At 41.4% G+C, this 13,331-nt stretch overlaps 1 protein-coding gene across 1 annotated transcript in view; it reads right to left on the reverse strand.

The window, feature by feature from the left end:
- Positions 1-227: 227 nt before the first annotated feature.
- LOC112267537 (cell adhesion molecule 1-like) overlaps positions 228-13,331 on the reverse strand; it is a 29,389-nt gene continuing 16,285 nt past the window's right edge. Inside the window, exons 3-5 of the mRNA XM_024445762.2 lie at positions 7,248-7,304; positions 1,359-1,406; positions 228-710 (exon numbers count right to left, since the gene is read on the reverse strand). Coding sequence (XP_024301530.1) covers positions 532-710; positions 1,359-1,406; positions 7,248-7,304 — 284 coding nt within the window. The 3' untranslated portion in view covers positions 228-531. The remainder of the gene's footprint in view (positions 711-1,358; positions 1,407-7,247; positions 7,305-13,331) is intronic.

The following is a 13,331-nucleotide window of genomic DNA, read 5'->3' on the forward strand; positions in this document are numbered from 1 at the left end:
TTGTAGAGAAGAATGGGATAAACTCCCCAAATACAGGTGTGCCTAGCTTGTAGTGTCTTACCCAAGAAGACTCAAGGCTGTAATCACTGCCAAAGGTGCTTCAACAAAGTACTGAGTAAAGGATCTGAATACTTATCTATATTTCAGTTTAAAAAAAATATACATTTGCAATAATTGATAAATAACTGTTTTTGCTTTGTCATTATGAGATTTTGTGTAGCTTGATGAGGGAAATAAAGCTGTAGAATAAGACTGTAATGTGGCTGAAATAGCCAATCCACTAATTTGAATGGGTGTCCTCATACTTTTGCAATATATAGTGTATATACGATATGGGCAATACAAAAATAAGTGATCTAATTGTTTTGTCACTTCATAGCAAAATCTGCAGAGCTGAGATGGTTGTAGGCCCCATATAAATGTTGTCTTGAAATTAAGATGACCATCATAGGCATTTCCAATTCCATAGAAAATATTGGCCCTGGTTTAGAAATGGAACAAGATCCTGTTTCAAATGAAGTATACTTCTTTCTATTCTTCCTTGTCCAAAATCTCTAGTTGAACCTGCTCGCTTTGAGGGTCACCGCCAAACTTGTCGACGGAATCACCACAGTCGGCCTCGTTGGTGTGGTAAGTGCCCTTATGCTTGACAATGTAGCGCAGTACCAGCAACGCCAGGAGCAGCGCCAGGAGCAGGGCAAAAATGACTCCTGGGAAGGGAGAGAGACGAGTAGAAATGAGACCGACTGAGAGAGGAGAATGGTCTCTGAAAATATAGAATACTCTTTTAAAGTGTAATACGTTTTTTCCATAAGACACGTTATCATAGTAGTAATCGTGAGCGAGAACGTCAAAGCGACATTCTATTTTTAGATTTTAGTTAACTGATTTTAGGTGGGTTGGGTCGGCAGGTAGCCTAGCGTTTAAGATGGTTGGGCCAGTAACCGAAAGGTCGCTGGTTTGAATCCCTGAGCTGACTAGGTGAAAAATCTGTCGATGTGCCCTTGAGCGAGGCACTTCCTGTGAGTTTCTCTAGATAAGAGCACCTGCTAATTGACTTCAAATGTAAGTAAAGTTCATGGCTTTTCATGGCAGAACGTTGTTTCCTCCGCATAACTAGCGAAACTATAACAATTAGGTAGGTGAAACCAGAAACAGTGAGTGGAGGACTTTCCATTTACGTGATACTCATGGCATTGGTTCCATTCTCAGACTATAGAGAGAACAATAATGCTAACCAGATCTGGATAACCATCTCTAAAGCTTAGGAGTTAGGCCGGGTTAAAGTATAGCGCCTCGTGACAACTGCTCATATAAAAACGCCTTTATAAATACATTGTGATTGATATATTTCTCACCTCCGAAAATGGCTTCAAAGGATCCATCCTCTACGTGGGCGGCTCCCACTGCAATGACAACAGAACAGACAACACGATAATGACATTAGAGAGACAGAGCCTTGTAGTCAACACACAGACATGTACAGTACCTACTGATTTATCGTTAAATTTCCCTTCAGATTTCACCATACCTTCATTACACTAGCTTATCTCTGTAGTTTGACTCTGGTTTACACTATACAATACTGACAGAGTTGTGTTTACAGTATATGATATGAGTTTGAGTGCAGCTATACTGTTTAATTTTTTTATATTTTTTAAATAATGATTTATTAAAAAAACACAAGGAAGGGGAAACATTAAAGTATTAGAACATGAAGGACAAACAATACAGCATCAAGACACTATCAAACATGTATCAGTCTTTCTGCAACAGAGCCATCCTTATGTGTGAGGGTGTCTACTACCACTATCAAACATGTATCAGTCTTTACACAACAGAGCCATCCTTATGTGTGAGGGTGTCTACTACCACTATCAAACATGTATCAGTCTTTCCTCAACAGAGCCATCCTTATGTGTGAGGGTGTCTACTACCACTATCAAACATGTATCAGTCTTTCCTCAACAGAGCCATCCTTATGTGTGAGGGTGTCTACTACCACTATCAAACATGTATCAGTCTTTCCTCAACAGAGCCATCCTTATGTGTCAGGGTGTCTACTACCACTATCAAACATGTATCAGTCTTTCCTCAACAGAGCCATCCTTATGTGTGAGGGTGTCTACTACCACTATCAAACATGTATCAGTCTTTCCTCAACAGAGCCATCCTTATGTGTCAGGGTGCGTGTGAATGATAGTGATATAAAATATATGTCATAGTTTCCTTTTTCAATATCACAATCTTGTGAAGCCTGAACCCTCCAAGACCCCCCCCACTCAACCATTCGAGACCCCTCCCACATTCCCCCCACCCCCCCGGAATAAAAAAAAACATGAATTCCATTCCCCACCCCCTAGAACTCCCCAATGCAGCTATACTGTTGACTTTAATCTCCTGATTATCCTGTGTCTGAAGCGTGGAGGCAGCTTGATGTACAAGTACACCCCCTGGACAGGACGCTAGTCGAGCGTAGGGCCTGTTGACTGAACGTTATTCTCTCACTAAAACAGTGACAGGTAGAAGGTGCCTTTCTACCTGTCAAAAGAGGAAGGGAAACTAAATAAAGAGTGATGAAGGAGATGCTAAGTATAAGTTATTGCAATGGAACAGCTGTCCAATCCACCTTGACTTTAATCTAGCCGGGGGACACACACACTCCAATCAGCTCAATGTGTGTCAGCCCAACCTATCTTACAGTGCATCACACACACACACACACACACACACACACACACACACACACACACACACACACACACACACACACACACACACACACACACACACACACACACACACACACACACACACACACACACACACACACACACACACACACACACACACACACACACACACACTCCCAGAACAACTTGCAGGGAAAAATGTCACACATTTCAAAAGTGCCAAGTAAAAAAGAAAAATAAGTGTGCTGGGACGCTTCAGTGTGTGGTTCTTCAGTACCTCATTAATGCTTAATTACCTGCTTCATCAGAGGAGTAAGTCTATCATTAATGATTAATTAATCATTTTCGTTAAAATGTGCAACCCCTTCCAAGCTGCGTCCCATATGGCACCCTATTCCCTCCATAGTGTACTACTTTTGACCATGGCCCCTGGTGCTCTGGTCAAAAAGTAGCACACTATATAGTGAATGTTGCACACACCAAGTCATTATCAAGATACGAGCACCGATAACCACTCTCCATGTACAGGGGCACAAATGTAGTGGATGACATGACGGAGGTTGAGCTGAGAGTGGGAGGTTGCTGCATTCAGAAGACTAGCTACCCGGGGTGTAAGAGGTGTTAGTAGTGTGTGTGTCAGTACTGAGAGAATACATGTTTGAGCAGGGAGAGGAGAGTTCACAGGCCTTATTAACTCTCACTATTTGAGGTCGGAGACAGGATGGTAATTGAGACTGAGGCTTGTAGGCTTCAGGGAAAGGCTGCTCATGCTCGCTCTCTGTCTGTTCACACCCAGCCTTGTCATGTCCATATCCCCCTGCGTGTTCTTACAACATCTGTAGCCTAATTTGAATATCTCTCCCTTTTTATATTTATACATACACTATATGACCAAAAGTATGTGGACACCTGCTTGTCGAACATCTCATTCCAAAATCATGGGCATTAATATGGAGTTGGTCCATATGAGTGAAAAGATCTTAGCCTTTTTTGTAGTTAATTATTACTGTCTTCAGAAATCACGCATAGATAAAGACAGAAGGGGCAGAGAGAGAAATGCCAACATGTTGTCTACTTCAAAGTGTACAGTACAAATACACTAAATATACAAAAGAGTATGTGGACACCCTTCAAAGTGGATTTGGCTGTTTCAGCCACACCCATTGCTGACAGGTGTATAAAAGAGAGCACACAGCCATGCAATCTCCATAGACAAACATTCACAGTAGAATGGCCTTACTGAAGAGCTCAGAGACTTTTGGCACCGTCATAGGATGCTACCTTTCCAACAAGTCAGTTCGTCAAATTTCTGCCCTGCTTGAGCTGCCCCGATCAACTGTAAGTGCTGTTATTGTGAAGTGGAAACGTCTTGGAGCAACAACGGCTCAGCTGCGAAGTAGTAGGCCATACAAGCTCACAGAACGGGACCGCTTGAGCCTGTCCTCGGTTGCAACACTCACTACTGAGTTTCAAACTACCTCTGGAAGCAACATAACTAGTACAATAACTGTTTGTCTGGAGCTTCATGAAATGGGTTTCCATGGCCGAGCAGCCACACACAAACCTAAGATCACCATGCATAATGCCAAGTGTTGGCTGTGGTGGTGTAAAGCTCGCCGCCATTGAACACTGGAGCAGTGGAAACGTGTTCTCTGGAGTTATGAATCACGCTTCCCCATCTGGCAGTCCGACGGACGAATCTGGGTTTGGCAGATGCCAGGAGAACGCTACCTGCCCCAATTTCCTAGTACAAACTGTAAAGTTTGGTGGGGGAGGAATAATTGTTTTTCATGGTTCGGTCTAGGCCCCTTTGTTTCAGTGAAGGGAAATCTTAACGCTACATCATACAATGACATTCTAGAGACGATTCCGTGCTTCCAACTTTTTGGCAATAGTTTGGGGAAGGCCCTTTCCTGTTTCAGCATGACAATGCTCCAGTGAAAAAGCGAGGTCCATAAAGAAATGGATTGTCGAGCTCGGTGTGGAAGAACTTAGCTCCTTTGTGCCAATATTTTTGTTCATACCATTTGTTTTAATTTCCTTTCTTTCATTTTTTTTGTTGTTGGGTATTAAAATGAGAATTAGGTGGATGCCACCCAATCCCTTTAATAATGCCGCTTCCTGAATCCAAGTGTTTGACACGGGGAGGGGACCAGTAACTTTATGATCAAACTTTATCAATGTCTCGTCCAAATATCATAAAATCTCATGCAAAACATGATTTTGACCATTTATGACCTTTAAAAACGCAAGCAGAAGTGACCATTTCATTCAGCGCTAATGGGAAGTTTTAAGACAATCTGAATGGTAATGCAGTTGATAATGGAATGGGTTTGAGAGCCAGAAGTGCAGTCAGTCTAGCCATGACACACAGTGCTCATGGAAGAGAGATGTGCATTTTGTGCCGGTTAATCTTATATTTAGAAACATAATATGATGAATCGTTTCATTTGATTAAAACCAAACATTGCCTACCCTTCCCTTTTAATCAAGACTGGTTTAGCAACAACTCATAGGTTACTATATTTTTTTTTATCCTGGCCATTAGCCAACTAGCCTATGAATTAAGAGGTTTTAAATGGTCTACTAAGATTGCTTAAAAATATTTTTGAAATTTTTGCCATCATGATTTTTCATTATTCACAATTCACATACCTGCATACTTAATTTTGCTTGTTCAGTAGGCTATCCATCCCCATTTTCAAATCCATCCGTTACCAAAGACACACACTCTCCTCCAAACTATCCAAGCCTCCAACACTCTCAGAACAAAAGGTGCTACCTAGAACCTAAGAGTGTATAATGTCATATCAATAGCAGATTTTTTTGAGAATCTGCCTTGCACATAGGCAACAATACAAGTGAATAGAGGCGTGAATGTTATGCGTAATGGCATTAAGGCCTACGTGTGCACACAGTGCCATAGAACGTGTGCGATTTAAGACATCATGCTTCAGACCCGATCCTGGAAATATAGTTGTTTGTTTAAAAAAGCAGATTCATTGTTTTTTTGTTTAATTTGATTAAAAACCAAACTTATTAGAACTATTCCCCATCCATGGGTTTGTGGTAACGTAGATTAAATGGCTCAATTGCAATGCAATTTCTGGAGAAGTGCAAATATGATCTGTAAGATGGTTCCATGATGTTTATAAAACGTTACATTTGCGAGCAGTATAGCAGTGAGTGGACACCCCCCCCCTTCTCTTTATATTGGATCTTTATCCAGCTCCTGTGAAACGTTTGGATGTGCGTAAAACCCTCGGGGAGCAATCATGTGCCTGTAACTGTATTTAGACATAGGCTATTTAAAACAAGTTGTTGTTTAATTTATATTAGAATTCGATTAGAATTAGAAACGGTCTTTTTAGGCCTTATCAATAGCCTAGTGAATGTAATCATGCTTATTGACTATATTTGGCATGTCCATGTCCAGACTGCAATTTACAGTAGGCCTAGCCCATATAACAGTGCAAATGCTACAGCCTATGTTTAACCATGTATTTCCATACTGAAGCAATGCAAGTAGAGCAATGTGGACTGCAAACATGTTCAACATATTTAACGAACTAGGCTATAACGGATTAGCATTCGAATTGGCGTTGATGACAAGACGAGAAACTTGAAGCAACCACATATTTTGCCATGGAGCACGGTGTTAGGGACCAACACTCTAGGGGTGTTAGTTTGTGAACACTATTTCGGTGGGATAACATATCATTTCTAAGAAAGTGTTCAATTAAAAACCGTGGGTGTTAAAATTCTGATCTCAAATGTTCTATGTACATAAATTTTTTTATTATAGTGAAGAAGGTAAACTACAACCAAAAAGTAAGACAAAACTGAAAAGTAGGGTAAGGATGAAAAGAGGCAAGTAGAAAATAGGGACATGTCAAAGCAGGACAAAACAAGAGACGGAAACACTGGACAGGACAGGACCGTACAAGACTAAGCAAGACTAGTGGATAAGCTGCTGGTTAGCATTTGGGCGTTAACACTTTCTTAGAAATGATATGTGATCCACCGAAATAGTGTTCACAAACTAACACCCATAGAGTGTTGGTCCCTGGTAGGAGGTGCCATTTTGATGTTGTCTGGGTCACTTTTTGGGTCGATTGTTAATGAAATCAATAGGAAGTGTTGTTTGTCATTGGACATAGAGGAAACATAGGTGGATGTCATCATCATCAGAGTAATTTAGTATGCAGAGTGATGGGGATGCAGTAATGGTAATATGGAGGATGACTGAGGGAACGCTAAGAACTTTTTCCCCCCAGTAATTCTGAATGATGGGACAAAACCAGAATGCGTGGAGGTGAGTGGCAGGAAAGTATTTTTTGGCAGACTGGACACAGAGGTGAATCGACAAGCCCCATCAGGGACAGAGTTCTAAAGAAATAGGAAAATATTAATAAAAAAGTGCAATGTTGGCAATATATTTGTCCGCCACTGTAGGCATCTTCACACTTTGGTGTAGACAACATGTTGGCATTTCTCTCTCCCCACCTTCTGTCTGTATCAATGTGTGATTTCTGAAGACATTAATATACTTACCTAAAAAAGCGGCTGAGTTTGTTTCAGTCATATCTGCAGAAGTTGTTGTCAGAACTCCTGCGAAAGCAAGCACATAGTAAAAAGATGCATTAGCCAGGAACACAAAATACCGTACTGTTGAAGAGACAAACGAAAGCTCCATTGCACTTTGCATAACCCCACCTGAACAACCCCAAATACAGTGAAAATGTTCTGTGGACCAATGAAAAAAAAAACATGGGGGAGGTTTGATAATGCTTTGGGGTTGCTTTGGTAATGGGGGCCTTGACTATGTGCAAGACAAGTCGTTGGCAGTTGTCACGCCCCGACCTTAGTTATCTTTGTTTTCTTTATTATTTTGGTTATGTCAGGGTGTGACGAGGGCGGTATGTGTGTTTTTGTCTTCTCTAGGGTTTTTTGTACATCTATGGGGTTTTGGTTTGTCTAGGTATATATAGGTCTATGGTGACCTGAATTGGTTCCCAATCAGAGGCAGCTGTTTGTCGTTGTCTCTGATTGGGGATCCTATTTAGGTTGCCATTTTCCATTTTGGTTTTGTGGGTTATTCTCTATGTGTAGTTGCCTGTCAGCACTCGTGGCTGATAGTGGCACGGTTGTTTTGTATACTTTGTTCAGTGTTTCTCTTTCATTAAAGAAGGATGCACCTTGGTCTCCTCGTTATGACGAACGTGACAGCAGTAGTAGCCTAAAATCAGTTGGAATACCAGATTTGCATTATGTTTTCCTTTTTTGCCTTCAAGTTTACTATTTTAAAAAACTGAATCTATGGCATTATTTAGGATGCTTAATCTTTGGGAAAGGAGTGCTGCTAGCGGGACACCTCGACAACATCCGGTGAAATTTCAGAGTGCAAAATTCAAACTACAGTATTATAAATATTTAACTTTCATAAAATCACAAGTGTAATACATAAAAAAATAAAGCTTAAATTCTTGTTAATCCAGCCACTGTGTCAGATTTCAAAAAGGTTTTACCGCGAAAGCAAACCGTGCAATTATCTGAGGACTGCGCCCCAAATACAAACATATGAAAAACATTTTTTAACCAGGCAGGTGTGACAGGAAAGTCAGAAATAGCAATATAAAAAATTACCTTTTTTGAAATTGAAATGTTGTATTTATTTCACCTTTATTTAACCAGGTAGGCTAGTTGAGAACAAGTTCTCATTTGCAACTGCGACTTGGCCAATATAACGCATAGCAATTCGACACATGCAACAACAGAGTTACACATAGAATAAACAAAACATAGTCAATAATACAGTAGAACAAAAGAAAACAAAAAGTCTATATACAGTGAGTGTAAATGAGGTAAGTTAAGGGAGGTAAGGCAATAAATAGGCCATGGTGGCAAAGTAATTACAATATAGGCCCTCCAATTTGACACAGCGAACTCTGGTTGTTGGTAAACCAGGCGAGGCAATCATTTGAGAATCCAAGGCTGTCGAGTCTGCCAATAAGAATGTGGTGATTGACAGAGTCGAAAGCCTTGGCCAGGTCGATGAAGACGGCGCACAGTAATGTCTCTTATCGATGGCGGTTATGATGTCGTTTAGAACCTTTAGCGTGGCTGAGGTGCACCCATGACCAGCTCTGAAACCAGATTGCATAGCGGAGAAGGTACGGTGGGATTCAAAATGGTCGGTAATCTGTTTGTTAAAACCTGTTGGGGCAAGGAGTTCCCCTCTGGGAAGTCCACCCCCCGTTCAGCTGAAAAGGTGGCACAGGGAATTCAAAAATATTCTTTTGAAATATTTTACTTTCACACATTAACAAGTCCAATACCTCAAATGAAAGATAAACACCTTGTTCATCTACCCATCGTGTCAGATTTTTAAAATGTTTTACAGTGAAAACACAACATATATTTATGTTAGACCACCACCAAACCAAAGAAAAAATGCAGCCATTTTTTCCAGCCAAAGATAAAATCACAAAAGCAGGATTAGAAATAAAATTAATCACTAACCTCTTGAAAATCTTCATCAGATGACAGTCATATGACATGTTACACAGTACATTTATGTTTTTGTTTTTTTCGATAATATGCATTTTTATATCCACAAATCTCGGTTTACATTGACACCATGTTCAGAAATTCCTCCAAAATATCCGGAGGAATTATAGAAAGCTACGCCAGATAACAGAAATACTCATCATAAACTTTGACTAAAGATACATGTTCTACATATAATTAAAGATACACTGGTTCTTAATGCAACCGCTGTGTCAGATTTTTTTAAAATGTTACGGAAAAATCCTAACAATGCAATAATCTGAGACTGCGCTCAAATTGTTGTTTTGTTCTATAATGTCCAATACTAGTGTCCAAGTAGCTGCATTTGCTATCACTTTCAGCTCACGTGCCCAAAAACTGACTGCTGGTCCAAGATAACTCGCACGAAAACTTCCAAAAGATATATTCCAGGTCGAATAAACTGGTCTAACTAAGTAGAGAATCAATCTTCAGGATGTTATTATCATATATATATCCAATAACGCTCCAACCGGATCATGCATTTTCATGTGGGGCCGATTGGAACAGCCGTAGCACCCACAGAGAAATGCGCCACAGCAAAATGGCATTCTGTTGCGACACTGACTATTTTCCCTTCAATTAGGTCAAAGTTCACAGCAAATGCTCCATTACACTTTCTACTGAATGAGGACATCTAGTGCTTCCAGATCCATATCTTGTTGGGAAAGGAGGGAGCGATGACGTCAAAGTTGCCCCAACTTTGGAAGATTGCCTGCCCTATGAGTTCTGTTATACTCACAGACATAATTCAAACAGTTTTAGAAACTTCGGAGTGTTTTCTATCCAATAGTAATAATAATATGCATATATTAGCAATCTAGGACAGAGTATTATGCAGTTCACTAGAGGCACGCAATTCATCCAAAGTGAAAATACTGTCCCCTATCCTCAACAAGTTTTAACTTGGCTTTCGAAGACCTTAGAAAGACAGGGTAGGATAGATATAGGTCTGTAGAAGTTTGGGTCTAGAGTGTCACCCCCTTTGAAGAGGGGTATGACCGCGGCAGCTTTCCCAGCTTTGGGAATCTCAGACGATACGAAAGAGAGGTTGAACAGGCTAGTAATAGGGGTTGCAACAATTTTGGCAGGGCACAGCTGGGTGCAGAGGGAGGTCTATAGCAAGCGGCAACAGTGAGAGACTTGTTTCTGGAAAGGTGAATTTTGGGTACAGACTTGGATAGTAATACAGAACTCTGCAGGCTATCTTTGTAGTAGATTGCAACACCGCCCCCTTTGGCAGTTCTATCTTGGCGGAAAATGTTATAGTTAGCAATGGAGACTTTTCCTAAGCCAGGATTCAGACACAGCTAAGACATCCGGGCTGGCAGAGTGTGCTAAAGCAGTGAGTAAAACAAATTTAGGGAGTAGGCTTCTAATGTTAACATGCATGAAACCAAGGCTTTTACAGTTACAGATGTCAACAAATGAGAGCACCGTGAGAGTGGAGCTAGGCTCTGCAGGACCTGGATTAACCTCTACATTACCAGAGGATTATAGGAGAAGTAGGATAAAGGTACTGCTAAATGCTATACGAACTGGCCGTCTAGCACATTCAGAAAAGAGAGTAAAAGGAGCAGGTTTCTGGGCACGATAGCATAGATTCATAGTGTGCATAGTGTACAGACAAAGGTAAGGTAGGATGTGAGTACATTGGAGGTAAACCTAGGCATTGAGTAATTATGAGAGAGATATAGTCTCTGGAGACGTTTAAACCAGGTCATCGCATAAGTAGGATGTGGAACAACATGGTTGGTTAAACCTCTACTGACTCCCCATCCCGCATGCGGGAGTGTAATCATCGCCTGACACTATATTGAGACACAGTTTAGCCTTTTGTTAATCACCCTGTCATCTCAGATTTTCAAAATATGATTTACAGCCAAAGCTACAAGCATTTGTGTAAGTTTATCGATAGCCTAGCATAGCATTTTGTCCAGCTAGCAGCAGGTAACTTGGTCACGGAAATCAGAAAAGCAATCAAATTAAATCGTTTAACTTTGATGAGCTTCGGATGTTTTCACTCACGAGAGTCCCAGTAAGATAGCAAATGTTCAGTTAGATAGCAAATGTTCCTTTTTTCCAAAAATATTATTTTTGTAGGCGAAATAGCTCGGTTTGTTCTTCACGTTTGGCTGAGAAATCGCCCGGAAATTACAGTCACGAAAACGGCGAAAAATATTCAAAATTAGCTCTATAATATCGACAGAAACATGGCAAACGTTGTTTATAATCAAACCTCAAGGTGTTTTTCATATATCTATTCGATAATATATCCATCGGGACAAAAGTTTTTCAGTAGGACCGATTGGAGTAATGGCTACCTCTGTATTTTGCTTGAGAATCTCTCTGGGGGCATCAGGTGACCACTTGCGCAATGTAGCCGCCTATGGCTATTCTTCAACATAAATGCGTAAAACTACGTCACAATGCTGTAGACACCTTCGGGAATACGGAGAAAGCGTAATCTGGTTGATAGCCCATTCACTGCTCGATAGGGACTCATTGGAACGCAACGCTTTCAAAACATGGGGCACTTCCGGATTGGATTTTTCTCAGGCTTTCGCCTGGAACATCAGTTCTGTTATACTCACAGACAATATTTTTACAGTTTTGGAAACTTTAGAGTGTTTTCTATCCTAAGCTGTCAATTATATGCATATTCTAGCATCTTGTCCTGACGAAATATCCCATTTATTACGGGAACGTTTTTTTTCCAAAAATGAAAATACTGCCCCCGAGTCACAACAGGTTTTAAGGCATATTGAGCAGGGCTAGAGGCTCTACAGTGAAATAAGACAGTAATCACTAACCAGGACAGTAATGGACGAGGCATATAGATATTAGAGAGGCATGCGTAGCCAAGTTAACATATGGGTCCAGTGAGTGGTTGGGCTGACTGGGGACACGGCGATTCAGACAGTTAGCAAGCCGATGCTAACATGCTAACCGTTAGTAGGCCGGGGCTAAACAAGCTAGCGGTTAGCAGACTGGGGCAGACAAGCTAGCAGTTAGCAGATCGGGGCAGGCAAGCTAGCAGTTAGCAGACTGTGGCTAGCAAGTTAGCCTTTGGGGGGGCGTCGCGATGGGGGTAAGTCTGTTTTTGCCTCTTCGTGCGGTGACGTCGATAGACCAGTCGTGGAATTAGTAGGGTTCCAAGTAGCTCTAGGTAGCTAGCAGGCCTAGCAGGTTAGCAGAATGGGCCTTCAGCGGGCGTGACGCCTGAGGGGCCTGTTGGAATCCTCGGGCAGATTATGTCGGTATTCCAGTCGTATAGGATCGGAGGGGTTCCGTGCCCCGTACCTGCAGTAGAAGGGGTCCGGGTATTGTAGCCCAGGAGTGGGCTTCGGTGGTAGCCCAGGAGCCCTGTCCGGGCAAGCTTCAGGCAAATTGGTGCTTGCTCCGGGATGGAAACGCTAGCCAGGAGTGGTCACCCGGGATTGCGGTTAGCTAGTTGCGAAGATCCAGGTGAAAATGTTCAGAGTTTGCGGTAGGAATCCGGGGATATGGAGAGAAATAGGTCCGTTAAGCTCTGGTTTGAAAGCGAGAGCTTTCCAAGCTAAAGGTTAGCTGATGACCGCTAGAAATGGTTTGCTAACTGATAGCTGGTAGGTAGTTAGCTGGCTAGCTTCAGTTGAGGGATTCCAGATCCGAAGTAAATAGAAATACTTTAGAAAAAATCAGATCCACGCCACATTGGGTGAGGCGGGTTGCAGGAGAGTATTTAGAAGTTGAGGATTAGGAAAATATTTTTAAAAGATATGCAAAGAAAAAGATGTAAAAAGATATATACAAGGGACACGACAGGACAAAAGACAGAGACGTCTGACTGCTACGCCATCTTGAATGATCTTCTTCTGTTGGCACTCCAAAAGGTCCCAGTTACATCACAAATGGTCCTTTTGTTCGATAATGTCCTTCTTTATATCCATAAAAACTCAGTTTAGCTGGCGCGCTTCAGTCAATAATCCACCCAGTTTCTCTCCATCAAAATGCATACAAAATTAATCCCAAACGTTACTAATAAACTTTTCCAAACAAGTCAAACAA

This window comes from Oncorhynchus tshawytscha, linkage group LG14, assembly GCF_018296145.1.
Source record: "Oncorhynchus tshawytscha isolate Ot180627B linkage group LG14, Otsh_v2.0, whole genome shotgun sequence".
Taxonomy (NCBI): Eukaryota; Metazoa; Chordata; class Actinopteri; order Salmoniformes; family Salmonidae; genus Oncorhynchus; species Oncorhynchus tshawytscha.